A 25,421-nucleotide genomic window follows, 5' to 3' on the forward strand; every position below is an offset into this window, starting at 1 on the left:
ACTAACGAGGAAGACATCGCTCTCTCCGACCCCCGGCATCGTGTCCCGACCCACCGTGCTGGAAGCCGACGCGTGCTGTGATTCCTTTACGGAGCAGAAATGACAACCGAGGAGCCGAGAGATCATTTCAGCATTTCGCGTCTGAACGGAAAACACAAACGACCAACTCGGAATGACTTGCCTTTGACGCTTCTCAAAGCGTTCTTTGTGCATCGAACAGACCCACTCACCTCTTAGTGTGGCGGGATCTGCACAGTGCATGTCGCAGCGCTTCCTGCTTTCACTTCAATGTGCTTCCTGATGTCGAGTCGACTGCCGTGCGGAGGCTCTGAAAGCGAGAGCAATGAAAAGGTGCACGACGCTGTGAAAGAAAACAGAGAAGTGAAAGGCAGTCATTTCTCTAAGGAGGTGAAAGAAAAGCTACTCCCCGTCGGGGAATCGAACCCCGGTCTCCCGCGTGACAGGCGGGGATACTTGCCACTATACTAACGAGGAAGACATCGCTCTCTCCAACCCCCGGCATCGTGTCCCGACCCAGCATGCTGGAAGCCGACGCGTGCTGTGATCCCTTTACGGAGCAGAAATGACAACCGAGGAGCCGAGAGATCATGTCAGCATTTCGCGTCTGAACGGAAAACACAAACGACCAACTCGGAATGACTTGCCTTTGACGCTTTTCAAAGTGTTCTTTGTGCACGACGACTGCGCCGCCTAGCAGATACAAAGGGGTTGTACAACTTTGAACTAGCAAATGGAAGAGGGCTAAGCCCCCTCTCTTTTAGCCCAGGTTCGATCTGTCTCCCAGAATCACCAGGGCGCACACACACACACACCCGTGCCGTTGAAGTGCTCTGCTTCATTTCTAAGTGCAACTCAACATTCACTCCTACCCCGAGTGCAGAAAAGACAGCATCCACAGCAACAACAGCTCAGGTCTCTGCACAGGAGCTAAGCTGCCCTCATCTCCTCTGCTCTGCGGCTCCTGCGGAGTGGAGTCCTGCCTGGAGCCGTGTTTGCAGGCGGCGGCTCCCCGCGCCCTGTCTGGGCGTCGTGTCCAAGAGCTCCTGGGAGGAAGAGCGAGCCCTCCCACTCGGGGGCTTTTCCATGGTCTGTGTGAGGAGGGGCGGGTGTGTCCAGTAGCTTATCGAGCGGAAGCCTGGGGCGGCGGAGAGCTGTGATCGTGCAGACCTTGAGGTGTCACCTCTTTGTCTGCTTTCCCGCCCCCCCTCCGCCCAAGCTCTGCTCCAAAGTAGCCCGGCAACCCCTCACACCTGCACGTGTCACAACCTAAGGTGCGGTCATGAGACACCCATGGCGTGTCGTTCTGTTCTTGCTAATTGTTTCCTGCCCGTCGCAGGCAGGAGTCCATGCGAGGAAGATGCGCTGGAGCATACGCATGCAGGTGTAGAACAGGACTTAATGCATTTTTATACAAAAATTCGTATTCTATATTCTGGTCGCTTGCAGATTAGAATGGCATATGTTTAGCAATAATATTATTTATGGTACCTGAAAGTTTCAGGTTGTTGCACAAAGCTAAGGTATGCGTATACGTGATCTGACAACTGGAATCAATTTCCTGTCGTTAAACTCTGTTTATTTTTAAGTTTTTTTACTTAAAAATAAACAGAGTTTTATTTTACTCCGCATACGCGGAGCCGATCATTTGCAATTGGGCTGTGCCGACAGACCAGGTCGAGCTCTGTCGGCTCAAAAGCAGCGCAGGACCTGCAAGAACAACAGAAAGATTAGCATCCAGCGGGGGCCTCTTAGTGAGCCCAAGAGCTCATCAAGAATCGGCTCCAGCAACAGGGCTGGGCGCATTGTTCCATTCTCCGCCCACTCTCGGTGTAAACAAGTCCCTCCTGGTCTCTGCTTGAAATGCACTTTCCTGCGTTTGCTTTGGTGTAACTGGCTTCCCCTGCATGGGCGAATGTGAAGAAGATCCTTAGTAAGTCATTGAAGAAAACCGAGAAGAGGTCGGAGTGGCCTCTGTCGTTCATCAACGATCCAGTCAGGCAGTACTCCTCTGTAAAGCGCCGTTCGTTCACGTCGATTGGCTTTTTTTTGCCTTCATTCGCGCGAGTAGTAAAAGCAGACGCCCCTATTCTGCCGTGACCCGGATTCGAACCGGGGTTGTTGCGGCCACAACGCAAAGTACTGACCACTATACGATCACAGCGAGTTACCGAGACACAGGCGGTAGGGCGGAAAGGGCTGTGCTCTCTTCGTGTGACATAATTCGGAAAAGTCCTGACGTTGCATTTCAACTGAGCCCCAGTATACATCGACCCTTCGACACTCTGAGTGACAACTCTCTTGCGTGTTTTCTCATATTTATGTAGTTTGCTTGCTTGATGCCGTGAACAGCATGGTTGTTCGCTGCCATATAGTCTAGCGGTTAGGGTTCCTGGTTTTCACCCAGGCGGTTCGACTCGGTTTTGCCTCCTGCTTTCCAAAAGATCAGCACCGTGTACGAAAGAGCCGCATTAAAACTACTCGAACGTGCAAAACGTGCGAGAAGAGGGGGCGCTTGTTTCCAACCGAAACTTCTCGCGTGTGAGACGAGCTGATCATCGCTGTGGGAGGGACCGGGGTAAAGTTAGCTTGAAGTTCGAAAACGATTTTGGCACGCCTGTAGCGCTTTCACGAAATCTCTTAGAGTTACAAAAACACTTGCTTTGTGTATAAAATACATTGTGGATGATTTCTCAGCCTTTACTTTTTCGTTTTTATGACATTTTTTTGACCAAGCACGAATATGCTTTTGTCCATATCTCCGCAATGGAAGCACAGAACGCCTTCAAACCAAAAACATTTTAAAGACCACGACTTGTGGATATTTCCACAGCCTTTACATCAAACTATCGGTGAGCTAATTATCTTTTTTTAAACCTCCGGTTTTTCATCGATGCGTAATTACGCACGAACTGGAACCCGTGGGACCGCTGTGTGCACACGTTCACAAAGCAAGAAATACTGTTCAATACGGCTTCATGCGAAAAACCCGTATATGACCATAGGAAGCAGAACAGCGCGGTCTCCAATAACCCAGACTGTAAGCACGGGAATAAAGCTTTGTTTGATTTCTGAAACCCTTCCTTTACGTCCTGTTTTCATTCAGGTAAGGGCCAACTATATTCACAATACTACTGACAGCAGGAAGATTAAAATATTCTTTACTCAGAAGCTTATTAAAAACAGCTCCCATGATGTTCAAACCGACTTTTTACACAGAACACTGACACAGCTTTGTGTTCTGAATCACTTTTTCTCGTGCTTTTATTTAATGTGGCACAATGCACTGGGATAGGGGTATTCTGTTCACAAACCAATAGCATTTAAACCACAGCACCAACAATGCTGCAGGTAAGTGTTTTGCACACTAAGCAGGTCATCTGACTATTCCCAGCTTTGTTTTGGGTTATGGAACCTTTATTTTTTTATGATTTTCTGAAGATAACACTACAGGTGGGATGGGTGGGTTGTCTTCATGGCTCAATAGCATTTCAAATACAGCACCCACACTGCTGAAACCAAGTGTTTTACACACCAGACAGGCCCCCAAACCTCATACAACCTTACTGTGGCTGTGGCTCCTTTAATTTTTTATGATTTTCTGAAGATAACACTACAGGTAATACACTGGGACGGGTGGGTCGTCTTCATGGCTCAATAGCATTTCAAATACAGCACCCACTCTGCTGAAACCAAGTGTTTTACACACCAGACAGGCCCCCGAACCTCGTACAACCTTGCTGTGGCTGTGGCCCCTTTCTTTATTTTTTTATGATTTTCTGAAGATAACACTACATGTAATACACTGGGACAGGTGGGTCATCTTCATGGCTCAATAGCATTTCAAATACAACAGCCACACTGCTGAAACCAGGTGTTTTACACACCAGACAGCCCCCAGAACCTTATACAACCTTGCTGTGGTTGTGGCCCCTTTCTTTATTTTTTTATGAGTTTTTCAATATGGCACCATTAGACAGGTGGTACATGGGGATAGTACATCGTGCTCTTCACGAGTCAATAGCTCTTCAAGCACAACAGCCACAGTGCTGCAACCAGGTGTTTTACACACCAGACAGCTCCCCTAACCTTATACAACCTTGCTTTGAGTTGTTTAACATTTCTTTCAAATCACTTGGGTTCATCAATCATTTGATCATTTTTCAGCGTGGAATAAACCTATTACTTGTTCCTTGGAGATTACCATCTGCTGATAAGATATGATCGCTATATTGACCATATACAATTTCTTGCATAAGGAATTCATATTTTGCATACACCGATCCCCCCGGAGTCCCAAGTGATTCTGGTTTTGGAAAGCTAAAGGACAATGAGCTTCACGATACCAGGGGGACAGTGGGTGGTCAAGTCTCCCCTAAACAATGGATCTTGTCAGATTATGATGTCAGTGCATTTAATAAATGTTGTTGAACTCTCTTTAGCCCAAATACAGAGGAGCCCAGACCCAGAATGTTACACATACTGACAGAGAGTGATCTCATTATGTGTGTTTGGATTTTAACAACTATTTTTATTGTTTGCTAGAACCAAAACAATCTATGTTAGACATTTTCATCTTCAGCCAAAAATACAAACCTGTGTACGTAGTGTGGTGCAGGTTCTTGTCCCATCCTGCTCTTGGTCCAGGTTGGAGGGTTGCACCGATTCTGAATCTTGTAAGCTGGTATGGATGGGTTTGGGGGTGTTGATACCAGAGTGGTCCAGGAGGGGGATTCAGGTGTCTCGGGGGCATTCTTGTTTTTCTATGAGTTCAGGTTGATTCTGTTGGTTCTGTCATGAATCTCCCTCACGCAGGCAAGCGCTCCCGCATTCCCTCGAGCTCTCCCCATACCAAACGTGCACATGTCAATCAGTCCTCTACTTAAACCCTCATCTGTCCCCCGGTCATTGCTCCGATTTGAGATTCTCTCCCGGAGCTTACCTACTAACTACGCCTTTGCCTTACTATGACTTCTCCCCTGGACCTCGACCCCGCTTTTCCGACAACTGCTTTAGCCACTCGATTTTGTACCTTCGCCTGTTTTACGCTTTCTCGGATCCTGACCCCAGCCTGTCTCTTCATTTACGCCTCTGCCTACCGACGCAACTTCTACGCCTTCCCGGACTCCGACCCCTGCCAGTCCCTCGACTACGCCTTCGCCTGTCAATTCTGTGCCTACGCCTGTACTACGCCTTCCCGGACTCGGGCCCCTGCCTGTTTACTCCGACTACGCCTGCGTCTCGCGCCAACCCTACCAAGGGCACCGCATTGGATCCCTATCCTCAGCAGTCAGCCCCTGCGTGACAGGTTCTGAGTGTCTTGGTTACATCCGTTTGTGTGTATAGATGAAAAAGCTATTGAAGAGCACCCCCACACCCCCCACCCGTTGCCATGTTCAAAAAATCCTAAAAAGATAATTAAAGTTGCACACAACAAAGCATGACTGTGAAAGGTCAGGAGGCCTGCCTAGTGAGCACAACACTTGATTACAGTCAAAAAAACAATTAAAAAATAAATAAATGTTCCACAACTCAAAGCGAGGTTGTATAAGGTTAGGGGAAATGTCTGGTGTAAAACACCTGGTTGCAGCACTGTGGCTGTTGTGCTTGAAGAGCTATTGACTCATGAATAGCACCCCCCAATCCCCATGTACCGCCTGTCTAATGGTGCCATATTGAAAAACTAAAATTCTTATTAAAAAAATAAAGAAAGGGGCCACAACCACAGAAAGGTTGTATAAGGTTCTGGGGGCTGTCTGGTGTGTAAAACACTTGGTTTCAGCAGTGTGGGTGCTGTATTTGAAATGCCATTGAGCCATGAAGACGACCCACCTATCCCAGTGTATTACCTGTAGTGTTATCTTCAAAAAATCATAAAAAATTAAAGAAAGGGGCCACAGCCACAGCAAGGTTATATAACGTTAGGGGGCCTGTCTGGTGTGTAAAACACTTGGTTTCAGCAGTGTGGGTGCTGTATTTGAAATGCTATTGAGCCATGAAGACGACCCACCTATCCCAGTGTATTACCTTAAGTGTTATCTTCAAAAAATCATAAAAAAATTAAAGAAAGGGGCCACAGCCACAGCAAGGTTGTACGAGGTTCGGGGGCCTGTCTGGTGTGTAAAACACTTGGGTACAGCAGTGTGGGTGCTGTATTTGAAATGCTATTGAGCCATGAAGATGACCCACCTGTCCCAGTGTATTACCTGTAGTGTTATCTTCAGAAAATCCTAAAAAATATAAAGAAAGGTTCCACAACTCAAAACAAAGCTGGAAAAAGTCAGAGGACCTGCTTAGTGTGCAAAACACTTGCAGCATTGTGGGTGCTGTGGTTTAAATGCTATTGGTTTGTGAACAGAATACCCCTATCCCAGTGCATTGTGCCATATTAAATAAAAGCATGAGAAAAAGAGATTCAGAATGCAAAGCTGTGTCAGTGTTCTGTGTAAAAAATCGGTTTGAACATCATGGGAGCTGTTTTTAATAAGCTGCTGAGTAAAGAATATTTTAATCTTCCTGCTGTCAGTAGTATTTTCAATATAGTTGACCCTTACCTGAATGAAAACAGGGCGTAAAGGAAGGTTTTCAGAAATCAAACAAAGCTTTATTCCCGTGCTTACAGTCTGGGTAATGGGAGACTGCGCTGTTCTGCTTCCTATGGTCATATACGGGTTTTTCGCACGAAGCCGTATTGAACAGTATTTCTCGCGTTGTGAACGTGTGCACACAGCGGTCCCCCGGGTTCCAGTTCGTGCGTAATTACGCATCGATGAAAAACCGGAGGTTTAAAAAAAGATAATTAGCTCACTGATAGTTTGATGTAAAGAGTGTGGAAATATCCACAAGTCGTGGTCTTTAAAATGCATTTGGTTTGACGGCGTTCTGTGCTTCCATTGCGAAGATATGGACAAAAGAATATTCGTGCTTGGTCAAAAAAATGTCATAAAAACGAAAAAGTAAAGGCTGAGAAAGCATCCACAATGTATTTTATACACAAAACAAGCATTCTTGCAACTCTAAGAGGTTTCGTGAAAGCGCTACAGGCGTGCCAAAATCGTTTTCGAACTTCGAGCTAACTTTACCCCGGTGTCGCAAGTGACCTCGTGGCGCAATGGTAGCGCGTCTGACTCCAGATCAGAAGGTTGCGTGTTCAAATCACGTCGAGGTCAGCTGAGGAGTTTGCAGGTGCTGCTGGTGCCGAACCCGGAAATTACACCACGCAGTCGGGTTTTATCTGTACACCACATAGGTAATCTGAACGAAGTAACAGCGCAGTACAGAACACCCAATCAGGAGCTTATGCAGCGAATCATCATGAACACGACAAGAGAAAAGGCACACTGCCCATACGTGAAACATCACGCCCGGCTTTAGAGACAGTGACATCAGAGAATGGAAGTTTCAGACCTCCTTCTTGTTACAGGTTCAAGCAAACCTGAAAGTTAGGGAGTGTTTGGTCTCTTTTGTTTGAAAAAGTGTCTGAAGCCTGTAATTATAATTTGCCCTTTTTTAATTGTGGTTGAAATCCACTCCCATGTACCAAGACCTTACAGTATATTCATGTTTACTTAAATGACTAACGCCATTAGACATTAGTTGGTGTTTTTTTTTTGTAACGATTTGCTATTTCATGCAGGAAAGAAAGGAACCCAGACCCAACGTTTGCTTTCAGGTGGGGTTCATTTACATAACGGACATCTATTTCTGAGGAGCCTGATTTAAATCACACAACCCCGGTAGAAGTCGAATCGACAATCTAATAAACCGAAATCAGACGCGTTATCCATTAAACCACTAGCCCGTCACGTAAATGAATTGCACCATGGTGAGTTCAGCGCCGCTCCTAGTAAAGCCCCACCCCCATCTTAAATTTCTACGTGAGAAACGTGTTTTCTACATTTTTATCAGTTTTTAAAAATCATCACTTTTAAGCAGACAAAGCCTTTATGTGTCGCTCTGAATTTCTAATTGATTTAGAATTCCAAGAAAAAAGCGTTTTGTTCCACAACGGCGTGAAATGATCACGTCTTTCACTCTACTTCTCTCTTGTAGTAAAGCAGACCTTGCTGGGTGAGTATTTGTTCTGGTAAATTAGGTCACGGATCATGTTAACTCACTTCTGCTAAACACAGCATTTCCTTATGCACAACATTTCCTTATGCATGTGTCTTTGTACAGCTGTTATACAAAGGGCTGGTGATCAGGGACGCGCTTCGGATTGTTTCGATGTAAACATAATCTCCGCTAAAAGCCCTCTTGAACTTTGCAGGAAATGTGCGTGAAACCATTTTCACGTGTGGAATTTTATCTTCAGCTGGCTGTAGTTAGAATGCCTTATACACCCGTTCTGTATCCTTAGCAAAAATATTTTAAAATTATAACACAGAGTTGTTGGAGAACTTGACAATCATTATTAAATGAGCACAGTACAAATGAACATTGATATTTTTGTTGTATGTACTTTAATTTTAAAAGATATAAACATAACTGTGCTGATATGGATGTTCATTTGAAGGATTTGAGGAATCTATAAAGGATGTCAGAACAACCAAAGAAACATTTGGGCATCTGCGTATTTGTAAAGATTAAAGAGCACCGTAACTGTGAAGTTTGCACACACGAGAGAAGAAATGAGTTTCAATGCACATCATTAAACTGATGGTGTGCTTATCAGTCATGCATTAAACATGTATAGCAGAGGATGGCTTTGATCCATCAATCTTTGGGTTATGGACCCAGTACGCTTCTACTGCGCCACTCAGCTATGTTTAACACAACTGCTTTTGCACCTGAGATGAAAAGTTTCAACGGTAAACGCAGACGTCACTGAGCACTTGGTCTTTTGTAGTACAAATCATCACACGCTGCTCTACATGGGCGTCTTCAAGATCGTTGAGAACCAAAGCTTCTGCCTTCCTGGTTACTGATTCTTTCTTCGTTAATTCCCAAATCTTCAATGAGAATCAGTGAAACGAAAACCAAACACATGTACACACTCGCGTCCTAGCATGAAAGAAAAATGATGGAAGCGTTTGAGAAATAACAAGAGTAGTCTGAACAGCTCCAGCCTATCAACTGCTCTACAAACTGATCGTTATCTCCACACCCAGTTTATAACACTGAAAATGATCCAGGAAGCAAAGCAAAGTTCTAAAAGCAGTGGTTGAAAAGCGTCTAGATACATAAAATGACAATTTCTCAAAAGTAAAATCTTCAGGTTTTTAATATTGTCATCCATATATTTTCGTTTTTCTCTTTTTTACATAACACGCTTTCGAGAAATAGACTGTCTTGTAATGAAGGCTGCATTAGAAAATGTGTATCTAAATTAAAATCGGGTTTATGACTTCTGCGTTTTTCAGCTTTCTTAGCGCTTGGGTCTCGATTCAGATATTGCAATGAAAGCAACAGGGGAGTAAGTTTTCCTTTTCTAAATCAAAGGTGATCTGCTCACAAGGAAGTATAAAAACGTCAGCGTTTACTTTTTGAAGACCGCAAATTGTCGAAACACTATTGCTTCATAAGCTAATAAGTAACGTTTCTGAGCACGCATTGTATTACTAATGCTGTTATTAATAAAAAAAAAGCTTAACTTCACATAATGGAATTTGGACGGCTCAAAGTAGTCTATTCCTTGTACAACTAACTTGCCCGCTGAGTAGAGTTTTAAGCAACGGCAGCAGATATAGCAGTAATAGCAACAGCGTAGAGTGTCACAACACTATGAAAGAATTGCGGCTTCAGATCGTTTTGTTCTGTTGAAGCTGCCTACAGGCTCCGAATTGTTGACATTGGCTGTGATCTTCTTTTTTCAGGTTTCATGAAATTCTTCACATATTTGAAATATTTCATTCGGGTTCGCCCAATACACGGTGCAAACCGTACCTGCAGCAGAATGCTGTGGCACATGAAGCCCTTTTGTTTGCCGGTTGTAAGGATTGAGGTGCGTACTACAAATCGAGCAAGCAAAAAGAAAATTAAACAGGAGTCTTTTTTTGGATTGCTAATCCACTGTGCTCTGCTCGTCTAGGTTCAAATCCCATCCTTGTCATAGTTAAGGCCTGAGACGTGTGTGTTTTTTCTAAACGGTGTTTGCATTTGTTTCTTCTTTTACTCCTGTACTAGAGCAGTAATATTTCTAGCGGTGGAAGAACATGGTATCACATGCTGACAGCAGGAACACGTGGCCACAAGCTGCAGTACATTGGTTTTGGAACAGCAATAACTTTCCTGTGGAGACAGGTGCGCCGGTATTAATACAGCGCTTTCGAGCGGAAAGAGTTACAAGAACTGACTTAAACTTACCAGTTATGTTCAATAGCTAAAAACACAAAACCAACCTCTTCAGTGTTGAATCTAAATAACAGAAGCCAATGCTGCCATCAAGGGAAAAAAATCCTGAGTTATGTAGTTTTGAGACTACATATCTGACTTTCAGTTTGAAGCGGTACAATGGATTCTAGGTCACATTCGTTCTTGATTCAGGATATATATGAGTGTGCTAATGGTTAGAACTGTTTACATGAGGTACAAACGGTAACATTTTCAATGCGAGAAGAAAGTCAGTCCGTGCGCATTTCTCAGCATGCACATTGTCAGGAAAACTAAACCCACAGTGCCAGCAAACCTTTCGATAGCCTGTAGGTACTGCCATTGCAAATGTAACAGGTTGTTCATACACACAAATGACATCGTTGCTATCTCGTAATTAGGAGATAATTTGGTATTTATTAATTAAGATTTTTTTCCTGGGTGGCAAAAATGCGCTTCCGCAATAAATCATAGACTCTGCTTTCAAAATAGCTGCACCAGGCACTTGGACACAGATAAACACAGGGATTTAAAATTCAGGAATATGAATGGTCAACTGCTTACAGTTGGGTTTTTACGTTTTCTTATTTAGCGATTTGTGTATCAATCTTTTAACAATTCATTAAAATGCTAACAACATGTAAAATAAAAACAACAGCACCGTTAAATGAAGGGGAGACAGGTAGTTTTTTTTTTTACAATCAGATTCCAATCTCTAATGCTGTGTGTGAGAGCTTAGGTAACTTTCCTTTTCTCACATTTTCTGACGACTATTCCAAAGGGGCACCCTGTCAACTCCTAATACTTTGTATGTTTGATTATTGTCGTTTTATTTAGAAAAAGTTCAATATTGATCATAACTTTAGAAAATTATGATCACGAATAAAAAAAAGGGGCTAAAGATGTGAGTTGCTCTTGAATCAGAGCCGGGTGACACGGGCTTCTGTTCTGATATGGTTGTACGAGAAGCAGGAGGAATCACTTCTCTCCTATGGAGCATGAGCTGAATCAGGAGTGAGACATTTCCTATACTCGTGCATATGTCAACGTTTGACCTACATCGTAAAACTAAAACTAAATTAAAAACTAACATTAAGTTGTCAGAGACATTCATTTATATACGAACAAGAGACAAAGTAATAATTCTACATTAACTTGTCCTACACTGATCAGACTAATTGAAATGTATGAAAGCCCGTTTCTGCCAGGGAGTTAAAAAACGCGCTATGGTATCGCAGAATTCCGACTAAGTAACTCAAAATTGCGACTTGGTAACTCAGAACTCCGACTTTATATCTAAAATGTTCTTTAGCTCAGCTAGCAAGGCCTGGATTCAAGCCAATACAGTGAGGCACGAAGTAGGGTGGGAGCGGCGAGGGCACAAGCCCTAGAACCCGAATCCGTTACAATAACAAAAGGACAGACAATGAAATATGGGCTATTTCGAAGTCGCAAATGTGAGATATAAAGTCAAAATTCTGAGTTTTTAGGTCGCAATTCTGAGATTCTAAGTCACAATTCTGAGATACCATAGTGCGTTTTTTTTTACTCCCTGGCGGAAACGGGCTTCCATTGGTTCTCAGTGCTGCGAAGCAAAAGCAATCTCTGAGACATCAGACAAATTATTATCAGAACATGTCAAAAGCTGATCAGTATTTCTTTACTGGGAAGCAAAGAACTGCTTGTATTACACATTTTAATATGACATGCAATTACACATGAAAATTAGTAAAAATATTATTGTAAAATTACGTGTTGATAGAACAACCCCCTCGATAAAAGAAAGTGTGGACGGACGTGTCGCATGTTCCGTACTCTGTCTGACAGCGAGTTTAACACACTGTCCTTGGAAATTAGAAACGAATTGAACAATAAATTAATCTGAGCAAATTTTACACGTGTGGGTGATTTCATTCTGTCGAAATTACGTGGAACTCCTCCGCTGGGGTCAGATACACACGGGAAAGTGTTCAGGCGGCTTCACGGAGTCCCGCCTCAGACTGAAAGCAGGTTCTAATTAGACGCTGAGAACAATTCGGGTCTCTGTGTGTAATTGATTGTGTTGATTGAGCGGTAGTGCGACCATGTGTGTGGTAGCATAGTCCTGCTAGTATAAAAACCTAGTCACCGCGTTCACACTTTATGCTCTCTTGCTTCAACACAGTTTGGTGGTTTATGTGTCTTACTTCTGTAGCAGTTTAGCGGGACGTCAATTTGGCGATGCGCTCGTTTCTCTTTGTGCTGTGCCTGTGCGCAGGGGCCGGGCTCCCCGCACTGATCTCCGCCGGGCCGGCTGGCTGGGACTCTCGGGAATTGGCGCTCCAGGCCGACCTCCCGGCTCCTGAAGACGCAGCCCAGTCGGAGGATTTGAACCTGGCAGATGCGCCCTCCGAAGACCTGTCTGCAAGCGAGAACGACTCGCAGTCCTTGGCTCCCGACTTTCGCCGCCTTCCCGTGTCCAGAGACGCGTACTCGCCCTACTTCGACAAGGAGAAGATGAAGCCCGAAGCCGGCAGCCGCCCCTTACCCGCCTACATCAAGAGCGTCCTGTTTCCTCCCCAGCGAGGGCGGCAGCCGGCTCGCCCGGCCATCGGGGGCACCCGAGGAGTGGCTGTGTGGTGCGACTCCAGCAGGATGTACGTGAGGGTCAGTCGGCTCCTGTTCGGCTTCAGCTGTCGGCCATCGGAGGTGACCTTGGGCAACTGCAGCGTCAGCCGAACCACACGCCTTTACTTCTACTTCATCTACGGGCTTCACGAGTGCGGCACCGAGCGATCGGTAAGCGGGTCTTCATCTACAGGCAGTGTATCGATGTGAGCTGTAGGGCCAGTGTCGGGGTTGCCTTTCCTGGGAATATCCCTTCCTCTGTGACCCTGCAGGTTGTCCAGGGCCGCCTGGTGTACTCCAACACTCTCCGCTATGCCCTGCCCTCCTCCAGTGCACCTGTGCATCGCTTCATTCCCTTCTCTGTGCCGGTCAAGTGCTCCTACAACAGGTAGGCAGGGCTCTGCTGCTGCTGAGAAGCCGCTGGGAAAGTGTCCAGAAGCCCCTCATCCCCTCTGTCCTGCAGGTTCCACTACTCCTACAAGGTTGGCTATGTCCCCACGTGGGCCAGGAGAAGGACCTTCTTCAAGGACCTGAAGAACAAGCACAGCTTTGTCCTGCTCACCACCAACTGTAAGCTCCTTGAGCGAGTGGCTCCACCTGCCTGCAGGGGGTGCTGTGTGCAGGTGTAATGCTGCCTCTCTCTCTCTCCAGCCCACTGGGTCCGGCTCTCTCCTAAGGATGAGTACTTCCTGGGTCAGCCCATGTACTTCCAGGCCACTGCCTACTTTGCCACAGCGGAGCAGAGGCTGTACATTCACTTGTGTTACGTAACGGAGAAACCGGACCAGCACTCCCAGCCCCGTTTCCCCGTGATCGACAACTTGGGGTACGGCCCCTTCTGGGAGGAGAGGTGGACAGGAGCCCCGAGAGCCTGCAGGGGTTCATCCTTGTCCTTGTCCCCAGGTGCATGGTGGACAGCAAGGCAGATGGCTGCCTGTCCAGGTTTGTCCCCTCCAAGCAGAAGGATGTGCTCCGCTTCACAATTGATGCCTTCCTCTTCCAGAAGAAGCTGTCCAGGAAGGTACTGCTCTCAAAGGCTGCTCAGCCTTCCTGCTCTACTGATTCATGGTCTGCTTTTCCATCCATGATCTAGATGTGAACCAGACTGTGGCAGCTGTAGTGCCTAGAGCTGCCAGCTTGCCTTCACTGATGGCAGAAGTTCCTTCTCTGTCCCTCTATTGGCCTTGATCCCTTAATGCTGTGACCATCCCTCTTGCAGCATGAAGTGACTGAGCTGTACATGCACTGTGTCATGGCTGTGGCTCCTGCTAAAGCAACACCAGGGACCAAGTCCTGCACCTACAACAGGGAGGCAAAGAGGTACTTCTGCAAGGAGCCTGCTGAGGGTGCTCTGGGACATGCCAGGTGGGACCTCACCTGTCCTCCTCTCCTCCAGGTGGGAGGAGCTGTATGGTGACCATGAGGTCTGTGTCTGCTGTGAGTCCAGGTGTGCTGGCAGACAGAATGGAGGTGGGTCTGGTTCTTTATCCCTTGTTGATACATCTCTGCCCAACAGAGAACTATGAGGAATGATCCTTCCTGGGCAAAGTGGCTGTTTAGATGAGTAGCATCACTGTTGGTCTCCAGCTGAAGCAGATCCCTCGCTGCTGGGTGCTGCTTGTCCACAGGTACCAGGAGCCTGGTGACCAGCAGTAGGGTGGCTGTGGCACCAGTAGAGGGTCCTCTGGGTGTGGAATCTGCCTGGACTGAGGATGAGGAGGGAGACCCTCAGAGCTCCAGTGAAGATGCTGAGGGGGCTCGAGGGGACAGAGAGGCTGCAGGACAAGATGCTGAGAGCACCAGTGAGGATGTGGAGGGAGCAGAGGACTTTGGAGAATCATCACCCCCTCCCCTCCCCCTTTTCAGCTGGGGGGGCGGCTGGAGTAGTAAGTGGGGTAATGTACCTAGGTTCAGTTTAAGCACTAAGACATGAGGAGACTAAAGTAAGTCTTTTTATCAAAGACTGTAATATTTCTAATGACCAAAAGCACAGAAAGGTGACAACTTGTTCTGCCACTAGCAGTGACAGTTAATTGGGAAGTATGTATGCAGGAAAAAAGGGAGGGGTGGGTTCATAAGGCCAAAACCATCACAAAGAATTAACCCACACCCTTCACTCTGTAGTTAATCTGATTTCTGAACAAAAGTCTTTATGCACTTTTTCATCAAACCTAAAATAATGGGAGTTTTGGGGGAACATGACTGACTTGCTGCACTTATTTGGGCTTCAGGAACAATACAACAGCATGTTAAAAACAAAGCTTTTGCTGTTGGTCTCATATTTAAGGTGTTTTTGAGATTAAATGCTTTCTCAATTGACAGGAGCCACTTCCTTATTCAGAGGGTAGTGGGAGTCTGGAGCCTACCTGGGCATCCTGCAGGTTACAGGAGTAATCACAGACTGTACCCCGAGAGCCATTGTGATATACCTCAACCCTCCCAGAGCAGGCACCTCCTCCAGCTAACCTGAGGGACCAGTGGTCTAGAGAACAAAATAAAGCTGATTAACAGACAGAGACACTTAATTTTAATGTTTCTTTATTAGCCCTATACAATTTCTTGCATTAGGAATTCATCTTTTCACATACCGCAGCTTTTCTCTGTGAAGACACAGACGGGGAGCAAACCTTGGGGTCAGAGCACAGGGTCTGCCATTGTATAGCACCCTTGGAGCAGTTAGGGTTAAGGGCCGTGCTCAGGGGCCTAACAGAGTAGGATTCCTCTGCCAGCTGTGGGATCTGAACTGGCAACCTTCCAGTTACGGGGACAGATCCTTAGTCACAGAGCCACCACTCTGCTACCACTTTATGCTCCAGTCTATTTTCTTCCTTCCTGGCTTGAAACATCTATTAAACATCAATGCAGAATACAGCTAGGCTACTCTCTGGTTCAGTGCACTGACGCGATTGGTTATTATTTTTTTTAAAGTGTATGTAGCCCCTATCTTGTTATGTGGCGCATACCTGTGAAACAATTTAAGAACTGATTTACTTTATCAACTTATGGCCACATCCTGTAAACTCACTTGAACATGTTTCCTGGCCTGAGGCTGTGGAACAGGATTTGAGACTCCAAGGCACGGATGTCTTCTCTTCAGCTAAATGCAGTGGGGAAACTCCTCATTTGGAAGATGAAACAGCACCATCTGTCTGGCTGAGGTGAACTGCAGGGGTAGTGAGCTTCACGTGCGGAACTGCTGGCATGCTCCCCTGGGACAGAGTGACTGTTGGCACAAGGAGGATGCTGTGGTCACCTGTACAGGTGAGTGGGAGCAGCTGGAGGTCTCAGGGTGTTCAGGGCTGCTCTCACTACAGGAATACAGATGTAAATAATAATGAAGAAGCCAACACATATTCTGCCTATTAGAAAAACAATTAGTGTGAGCCCTGGCTATTAAATGCTCTATATTAATGTAGTGTGTATTTGTCTTGGCTATGACCTCTTTTGTGCTTTCTGAATCTCAACCATCCCTTTTCCTTTTTCTTCAGGTTTGGGATCTCAAAACCATCCAATGATGACGGGTAATGCAGTTGACAGAAGGGAATACGAGACGCTTCCATTCGTCTAAATGCTGCTGCTGATTCTCAGGAGTACTGCTGTCTATAAACCATGGCCTCTGTTTCATTTTTGTCAAGAAATACAGAAGAACTGCTGTGAATCTCCTCATCAAAATCATTTTATCTTGTATTACTGCTCTTCCTACTTCAACCAGCACTTCTTCCTTGAAGACGGGTAAAATCCCCAGTTTCTAGTCTCTGTACAGATGAACACAAGATTAAGACACAAGTTCATTTTCTGATCTGTCTCCTTGCTCAGGCAGCACCAGGACAACACCCCAGACAGGCTTGTCCATCTCACCCCTGGTCCTCCTGCTGCTGGGGGCTCTGCTCTTTGTAGTGCTTGCCCTGTTAGCGGGGCAGCTGATCCAGAACAGCAAGCTGAAGAAAGGTAGGGAGGGAATTCACCGTCCAAAAACTGTCCTCTAGTGGTCATTACTGTCACACAAAACTGATCTACATTGAACTTCAGGAAAACATTCTGCTCTAAATGATCAATTACATTCTGTCTAATTGAATGTGGATGTTGGATGTGAACAATTTTAATAGGGTGGAGAAAACCATCTTAAATTTAGGAAAGAGTATAAATAATTACAGATGAAGATCTGAAGAAATTTGCTGATTTATGTGATTATAAAATTTACTGTATATAGATGCAGCCATTCAAAACGAGCAGGCGATACCTCATTATTTTGCTGTGCGCTTGACGCAGCCTACCACGAGTTACCATAAATTCTCGTATAGTACCTCATAATACCACGTGGTACCTTAAGTAAAATAATAGTATCCGGAATTTCCACAAGGTGGAGCTAATAAAGCACAACCTCTCATGTTTGAGTTGTCGCCATCAAAGTCTTTAACGAAGATATTACTAATAGTATTAATCATGAATGACCTTGGACAACCTGTAAACTCAAAGTATTGCCCTGGTCCACATTCTTTTTTTCGTTGACCGTCTTTGTAAAAGTAACACCACAGCGTTTCGCAATCACTCATTTGTTTCCAATCATGCAAAGTACAGTAATCTTTGAGAATTTCCGATTCACCATGCCTTTCGCATCACATGCTCATAAAAGAGATTGATTTAGGAACATAAACATATTACTGTATGCAAACTGTACTGTATACAGTATGTATATGTATATTTAATGTCTTAACTGTGCCCGTTTAAGTATTGAATATTTATATGGAATTTTACCACTGAAGGGAAATCTTGGTAGCTGAGCATAAAAAGAATAGGAGCATACTGCAACGCGTGTGAAGGCCATAAACGATATTAATTTTGGAACATAAACATACAGTATATATTTGATTAAAAGGGAATATAATATTGAATAGCGTATTTAAAGAAATTAATAATGATATAATTATATTCATGTACCGCAACACAAGAATAGTACACGCTGTACAATGTCTGCTGATACTGTTTCTCTAGGGCTTTTTCAACACGCCTCATGCGACCTTGCCAGTGGTGCTGTGGGCTAGGTTACTGACTTGTATATCTCATGTAGGGTGTTTGAATCCAGCTACAACCATGACTTTTTTTTTTAACAAACATTTCTTTGAAAAAATAAAATGGTGTAGGGTTACTGTTTTGATTTAAGGACGATCTGTCAAAGTGCAATGAAATACAATGTTATTGTTGTTTTTATCCTGTAAAGCGTTTTGAGAAGCCACCTTTTAAAGGTGATATATAAAAGCGCCAATTCTTATGGAATGTGTTTGCTTTCTTTTTTCAGCGTGGAATAAACCTATTACTTGATTCTTATGGATGCCCGGTTCCGCCGGGGATTCAATTTTTTTTTTAAATTTTTGTAATCGCGTATCTGAGGAAATAGCAGTATAACCTTATTCATGCACAAACAGGGGCATATTACATTATTAATTGGGGTGTCTCCTCTTGCCAGAAAGCTCTAAATTGCATTTTGAGTGCGGTTTTTGACTTTTTTTTAAATTGCAACCCATAAATAAAGCTGATACTGTTTAGACTTTTAATTATTTTAAACTGTATTACAGCAGCACAATGCAATGTAAATTGCAAAAATGCACTTGGAATCTGTCCAAGCCCTTCTCTGTCAGGCATTTTCTTTTACTGTAAAGGACACAAAAACTCCCTTGCTTTTAACAGAGCGTTTCATAATTTCCAACTACAAAAATTATTTAAACTGTGACACTTATCATCCAACCAGAGCTCGAAATATCACAAGGATCCTCAAGAGCACAGCAAAGACTGTATTAAAAGTATACTAGTGACAAACTAGTATACTTTAGATCTTTTTTTTCTGAACCGGGGAAAATCTGATCATGTTTCTCTATAACAATAATAAAAAATATTATTTTACATATCACCTTTATGAGATATCACCTTAAGGACAGCACATACAAGGGTTAATTGCACAATGAACCGCGCCAAGAAATTTAAAATAGTCTTCTTTAGGTGTGAGGGTAGGAGTGGATCGCAGCAGGCATAATCAGCAAATTAGGAAAACAAAGAACAGGACAGGTGAGACGTGTATCCAGAGAGCGAGTGATCAGAAAAAGGAACTGCTGTTACGCCCAGGTTGTCGACGCAATTGTTTTAACTTGCTAATGCATCAGACACATTTCCTGGCGTATTGTGTTTTAAATAAAATAGGAGTCTTTCCCCGGTATAAGCTCATCGGTATGGTGTAAGTTTTATCTGTACCATACCATACAGTATATAGGTACAGAATTCAAGCTGCACTACTGTATCGCTTTGGTAAGGAGACGGACAATGGCCAAAATCACGAAGACTCTCTCACACCAAATAATGAAGATGAAAAGAAACGGGAAGTCAACACGGGACATTGTACAGCATTTGGCTTCGATGGACATCTTCGTTTGTGAAAGCACAGTGAGACGACATCATAAAGCGGAGAGGAGGCAAAGAGAATCTAAACTGAGGACGATTCAAAGGTAAATAACTTTCTAAAAATACCTTTCTTGCATGTAAATACAACTACGCACATTATTTTTAAAACTAACTGTTGATCTCTTTTTTTTCAAGTCCTATTGTGCGAGCTATCGACAAGCTGACTGATGAAAATGATGAGCTGCCGGCGATGCAAGTCCAAAGACGGCTATGGGCTGACCTCGGTGCGAACATTAGCCCGACATCGATAAGAAGAGTACGCAGCAGGCTTGGATGGAGATACAGAAAAACCAACACATGCCCCATGATAAGGCTAAAAAACAGAGGAAAGACTCAAGCAAGTGCTCCAATGGATTGAACAGGGGGAGGCATTTCAGGATGTACTTTGCGTGATGTACACAGGCATTCACGACAGCAACATACGAAATGTTTGCACGTACTGTATAGTTAAGTTATTACTTGGTTTTCAAAGTGCAATGAAATACAATATTGTTGTTGCTGCTGTTCTGGTTGTTTTTATCCCGTAAAGCATTTTGAGAAGCCACCTTTAAAGGCGATATATACTGTAAAACCGCTGATTCTTATGGAATGTGTTCCGCAGGAGATTCAAATTTTTATTTATTTTTTAATCGCGTATCTAAGGAAATCTCAGTATAACTTTGTTCATGAACAAACAGTGGCATGTTATATTATCATTAGTTTTTTTAACAAGGCTCACCAGCTAATGTGAATCGAAACCTGTCTTGCTAGCTTTTAAAGGGAAGAAGGTGACTATTCATAGTTATCAAAAATGACTTAGAATCGATCATGTTGCAATATTTTGAAATATAAAAGTCAATTGATTGTCCATAATATCGCTATTCTATTTTTTCGAAGAAATGTTTGTTAAAAGAAAAGTCACCAGCTAGATTCAAACACACAACCTGTGCATTGTTAGTTACGCACCTAGACCAGTATGCTACAAGACAAATTGCATGAACAGGGAGGCGAAACAGCCCTACACAGCCCTGTCGCAGTACACGAATATAATTATACCGTTATTAAATTCTTTAGATACGCGATTCCATATTATATTCCCTATTAATCAAATTCTAAAAGTATGCTTGTTGACTCCGGTATCACGTTAGTTAAAGACTTAGATGCTTAGAATGTTTAGGGAGAAATGGAATACTGGTGTGTATTTTTTTCTTTAAAGTACCAAGACCAGCTATATACTGTATGTTTATGTTCTAAAATTAATATCGTTTATGGCCTTCACACGCGTTACAGTATGCTCCTATTCTATGCTCAGCTACTAAGATTTCCCTTCAGTGGTAAAATTCAATATCTACAACGGGCACAGTAAAGACGTTTACAGTAAGTCTTTCTACAACAGACCAACGGAACACGAGTGCCCTGTCGGTCAACCAATCACGGACCGCGTCATATTGCGTCATGATACGCGATACCGCAGCCAATTACCTGCGGTACGTGTCTGTACCGCACACTTTGAATGGCTGCATCTGTACGTCTTTTGCCCACTGGGAAAACTACAGCAGCAGGAGTAACAATAATGACAACAACATGTTTGGAGTTCGGCATTTCATTTATTCTGCGGAAACATCGTATCGGAATGAACTGCCTGAGATAAAAGAGTAATTGCGGCTTCAGATCGTTTTTACAGAGCATTGCGTTGTTCTGTTCATGCTGACTACACGCTTTACATTTGTCATTTACTGCAAGCGTTGCTTTTCCAGGTTTTTCTGAAATTCCTCGCATTTGAGCCAGCACTAAAATATTTCATTCCCGTCGCTGAATACATCGTGAAAACGGTATTTGCAATGGAATGCTGCCACACATGAAACCTTTTTGTTATTCGGTTCTGAAGTTTGAAAATGAAAATAAAACGGGGGTCACTTCATAGGCTTGAAAGAAGTCCAAGCAGCATAAAAACCCGCAAATTCTCACAAAGGCTGCACCTTTCTTCTGCTGCTGTTATAAATCAGCCTTAAACATTTGAATGCATACCTTACTACTGCTCATCACATTCACGTGTTTACTAAGCTTTTTTCTGTCCGTTATGTTTTTGCTAAGCAGTTTCTCCGTTTTCCTCGTACTGTGATTGTCAGCGAGCACAACAAGACTGAAACAGTGTAAAGGCAGGTAAAAAAGACAGGGTAAAACGCCTGATTGTCGGGAGTGGGATTTGAACCCATGCCTCTATTTGGAGAGTGAAACACAAAGCTTATAAGACACGAAGCTGTGAATTTGCTGTTTTAAACTGCTCGACTATCCTGAAAAAATGTGTGCTGATTGCACCAGTCGCATGCAATTTTCCGTAACTTTAGGATGATTGATACAAATGGACGAACACAATTTGTGGCGTTTAGCATGACATGGAAAACGGTACCGGAGCATTCGGGTCCGGAATACCAGACTCAGAAACAGTTTTTACCCCCGCACTATCAAACTATTAAACTCCCAGCCTTTCTCACTCTCTCCTCACCTCTCACCTATGATCTGAGCCTCACAGTGCCTTCTTTCTTACCAAAAACCCAGACACACTGAAAATCTACCTCTACCATACATGTCAAAAGCTCACTCCCCATCATTTCTATCCCTTTATTTCATTCTTTTGATGCATGGTTTTGCACATAACCTGTTACATTTTTGTTGTTTTGCACACTGCCTGTTGTTGTTTTTTGCACATTGGTTGTTGTCTCTGTCTTTCTTTTGTTATACAATTGTATTGTTGTTGTGTTTTTTTCTTTGTACTACTTATGTCCGAGAGCTAGCTAAATAGCGTTTCGTTATACCATATACCTGTGTATGAGTATAATGACAATAAACTTGAACTTGAACTTGACATAGTCTTGCAGGCAGTATATTATTTTATCGTTTACTCGTTTAAAAAAACACGGTCTTCTCGTTCCTAAGTCAGATTTTTAGTGATTTCGAACGTTACTTCCAACCTGGACTGACAGCTCATCCGATTTGTTTGTGATCAGACCGTGGAGTGGGGGGCTGTACCAAGCGCACGTTCCTTTCCAATGCTGAGGCAATCATTCGGAAGATGGGTGTGAAGAGAGACAAGCTTTGTCGACTAAAAAACAAGGCAGGATATGCAAGAATACTAATCACTGGCGACAGTTATGCTCTCTTACTATTGAGACTCCTACATATGGAGTTTTTGAAGACTTTGAAACCAAAGGAAAGCGGAGACAAATAAAACAGGCACGGGAGAGGCTTGAACACACAATCTTCGGTTTCCGAGACCAACACCTTACCACTTGTCCACCACGCCTTCAAGTAAATATGGGAATAATGTTGTTCAAATTATTTTTTTCTGAATCTGGTTTACATCGCCTGGAGGCAGCAACAACAATAAAAGGGATACTTAACAAGGCGATACACTGTAGCAGTGTGACTCCAACAGATGCTCCTGAAGAGCCTGGAGGTTTAAGCCAGCTCCTTAGAGCGCTTGGCCGCGTTGTTCTCAACAGCAGCTCTTCACCTTTTGTTGTTTGACGTAGTTGTTTTATAAAGCGTGGAAACGACCGCAACTTTGGCATCTCTGGCTATAGTTCTTCTGTAGAGCAGGCTTTCACACCTCTGCTTAAGTGCCCTTGAAGTCATTTTATTTTTACAGGAAGACGCATTCCCTAACGATCTCTCCTGTTTTAGAAATGCTTCATAAGGCGTGTTTGATTCAGGACAAACAGTATACTAATTGTACAATGCAGATTTATGCGGCATTCGTACTGGATTTGAGTGGGATTCTGAAATACTTCTTGCAAAGGTATTCAGACTTTCTTGAACCTATAATAAAAACACAGACCTGAAACTCCCTAGCTTCCAATCTCTGATGTTGCTGTCCTTAAACTCGGACGTGATGTTCTGCAGACGTGTGCATAATGTCCTGTTTTCTTACAGTGTAGACATTTTGCTGTTCACGCTCCGCATTCATCTGCTTTGTGCATTGTTAGTCCGCACCTGTAACATGTAATGTCAGCCGTCCCCTGTTCTTCTATATCTCTTGCATGACTGCGTCCTGCTGTTGGGCTTTTGGTTGTAAAGTTTGAGCGAACGCCCCGTTCAGTGTCACTTTGTCACTGTGGTCAGAAAGCATTCTTGATTCTGCTTGAGCATGAATTCGTGAATTCTAGCGACTGTAAGAGCTCTTTCTAAAGTCAGCCCTTCCTCCTGCAGCAATTTATAGTCTCTTATGTGCACATTTTTCCACAAGTTGATATCTTAACATGTCAGTTTCCAATACTCCAAAGTCACAAGATTTAGCCAGTTCTCTTAGTGCAGTCACAAAAGCAACAACAGATTCATCCTGAGACTAAGTTCTCTGCCTAAATTTATGCCGTTCCAAAACCACTTTTCTCCGCGGTGTAAAGTAAGCGTCTAAGGCAGCTACAGTCTGTTCATATGTACCTTTTTCTCCAGGGAGGTTGGCGAAAATCCGCTGCACGGGAGCCCCGATACAGTGCAGTAGTGTAGCCCGTCTTACGGCATCCTGAGCTTCTGTAGATCCACTGGCTATTTAAAATAATCTGTACGACTCCATCCATATCTTGTATTCCTTATTCAAATCCGGAGCTCCGAGGTTCAGTAGAAGCGGTGGAAAAAGCCGGGCATAAGCAAAGCTTCTCGGCGCGGCTGCCATATCTTCCATGGCGCAAGCTAAACGAAAAGTCCGAAAATTCAGAAGTTCGTTTCTACCAGCAAGAGAACTAAAATCTGCAGTGTTCTGCTCGCTTTGAGTCCGTCAACCACTCATCTCTCGTCGCCATAAATGTTGTGTATCTTAATAAAGAGACGTTTTTATATTATTTTAACTATTTTGTTAACTACACAGATCACGCCCTTACACCATATATTCCCGCCTTCTACTCTCTCGTTCTGTTGTCTCGCGATGTCTACTCACTATACTGTAACGCAATGGGGGCTCAGGCAGGCGCCCTTGCCGCATCTGGTCGGCCCCATCCCGACTGGAGGCTCGAACCCGGGACTTCCGCGTCTCTCTGCAGCGACCTAGCCCCGTGAGCTAAAGAGAGATCTCTCTACAGCCCAGTAGCTGTAGTCCTGCTATCACAGGGAAGGGCGGTGACGTCACCCGCTCTGGTACGCTGGCTCTTACACAGTGCTTGTCGGCCGTAAGCGTTACAATACTACATTTAGCATGACTTCTTGTTGCAGTTGAGCTCAAAGCTGGAGATGATCTCCATATTCTACCGCCGTAACTAGTCCGAAACGTAGTACACAGTACACACTTTTTAAGTGTGTTTCAGCGCCCTGTCACAGAAAGGTACCCCAGTCTCCCGCGCAACAAGCGGGGGTACTCAGCACTATACTAACGAGGAGCACTTGTCTGGAGCTGAGCGTCAGCTCTGTTTACTGTCAGCAGTCATTTCCTCATTTCTAAAGACTTTTTCACTTGCTCTCAGCTTTTAAAGACGGTCATAAACGCTCAAGAAGTAATTCATGTCAGTTTGAAGTCTGTTTCTGTTGTCTCTGTTGTCTCAGCTCTTGATAAAGAAAAGCCGTGCGTGGGAGACTCCCTCTCTGAAGAAGTTTGCCGTCACCCTGCGAGGGAGAAGAGCCATCAATCACTGAGGCAACCACTGACACAGTTAACATTAAACACGTGAAATGCGAGATGTTGTGATTTTTTTCCCGCTTAAGGCTTCTATCGTTTCTACTCTAACGAGAAAGACCTCTTTATTAGAAGTGAGATTTTAACAAACGTCTCCAGGGTTAACTGCGACCTGAACGCAACGCCTTAGACCACCAGCCATCTTGCCTGTGGTACTTAGAGCAGCGCTCAATAAAAATGATCAGAACCCGAAAGCGCTTCTTATGCGGATCAGTATATTCCGATACCACTGGTTCTGCAGAAGAAATAAGAAAAGCCGAACTCAAAGCAGTGTGTTGCCATTACGGGTACTCTGTCTGCAGCTGCTTTAAGATCTACTCACACCGTGTTGCCATTAAGGCTACCTAGTTAAAAAAAAAACTTATCGTCATCTTTTTGAACGTGATTATTAGAC

The 25,421-nt window shown here is 44.0% G+C and overlaps 1 protein-coding gene and 3 non-coding genes across 6 annotated transcripts; 2 read left to right on the forward strand and 2 right to left on the reverse strand.

The window, feature by feature from the left end:
- Positions 1 to 423: 423 nt before the first annotated feature.
- Positions 424 to 495, reverse strand: trnad-guc (transfer RNA aspartic acid (anticodon GUC)). Its single transcript has one exon. It is a non-coding gene; the product is annotated as a tRNA-Asp (tRNA).
- Positions 496 to 2,110: 1,615 nt separating this feature from the next.
- trnah-gug (transfer RNA histidin (anticodon GUG)) lies at positions 2,111 to 2,182 on the reverse strand. Its single transcript has one exon. It is a non-coding gene; the product is annotated as a tRNA-His (tRNA).
- A 4,933-nt stretch (positions 2,183 to 7,115) lies between these two features.
- On the forward strand, positions 7,116 to 7,187 carry trnaw-cca (transfer RNA tryptophan (anticodon CCA)). Its single transcript has one exon. It is a non-coding gene; the product is annotated as a tRNA-Trp (tRNA).
- A 5,276-nt stretch (positions 7,188 to 12,463) lies between these two features.
- Positions 12,464 to 15,454, forward strand: LOC138243242 (zona pellucida sperm-binding protein 3-like). Of its 3 annotated transcripts, none has more exons than XM_069198767.1 (9): positions 12,465 to 13,107; positions 13,209 to 13,324; positions 13,400 to 13,506; positions 13,588 to 13,762; positions 13,840 to 13,957; positions 14,156 to 14,256; positions 14,333 to 14,406; positions 14,565 to 14,831; positions 15,259 to 15,454. In XM_069198767.1, exons 1-9 carry the CDS (start codon positions 12,550 to 12,552, stop codon positions 15,282 to 15,284), a joined length of 1,542 nt encoding a protein of 513 aa, XP_069054868.1. In that variant the 5' UTR covers positions 12,465 to 12,549; the 3' UTR covers positions 15,285 to 15,454. The 3 variants fall into 3 exon arrangements, with proteins under 3 accessions (XP_069054870.1, XP_069054868.1, XP_069054869.1); XM_069198768.1 differs by having other exon boundaries at positions 14,565 to 14,822; XM_069198769.1 differs by lacking the exon at positions 15,259 to 15,454 and having other exon boundaries at positions 12,464 to 13,107; positions 14,524 to 14,684.
- The last annotated feature ends 9,967 nt before the right edge of the window (positions 15,455 to 25,421 follow it).

The sequence above is a fragment of the Lepisosteus oculatus genome, chromosome 14 (assembly GCF_040954835.1).
Source record: "Lepisosteus oculatus isolate fLepOcu1 chromosome 14, fLepOcu1.hap2, whole genome shotgun sequence".
Taxonomy (NCBI): domain Eukaryota; kingdom Metazoa; phylum Chordata; class Actinopteri; order Semionotiformes; family Lepisosteidae; genus Lepisosteus; species Lepisosteus oculatus.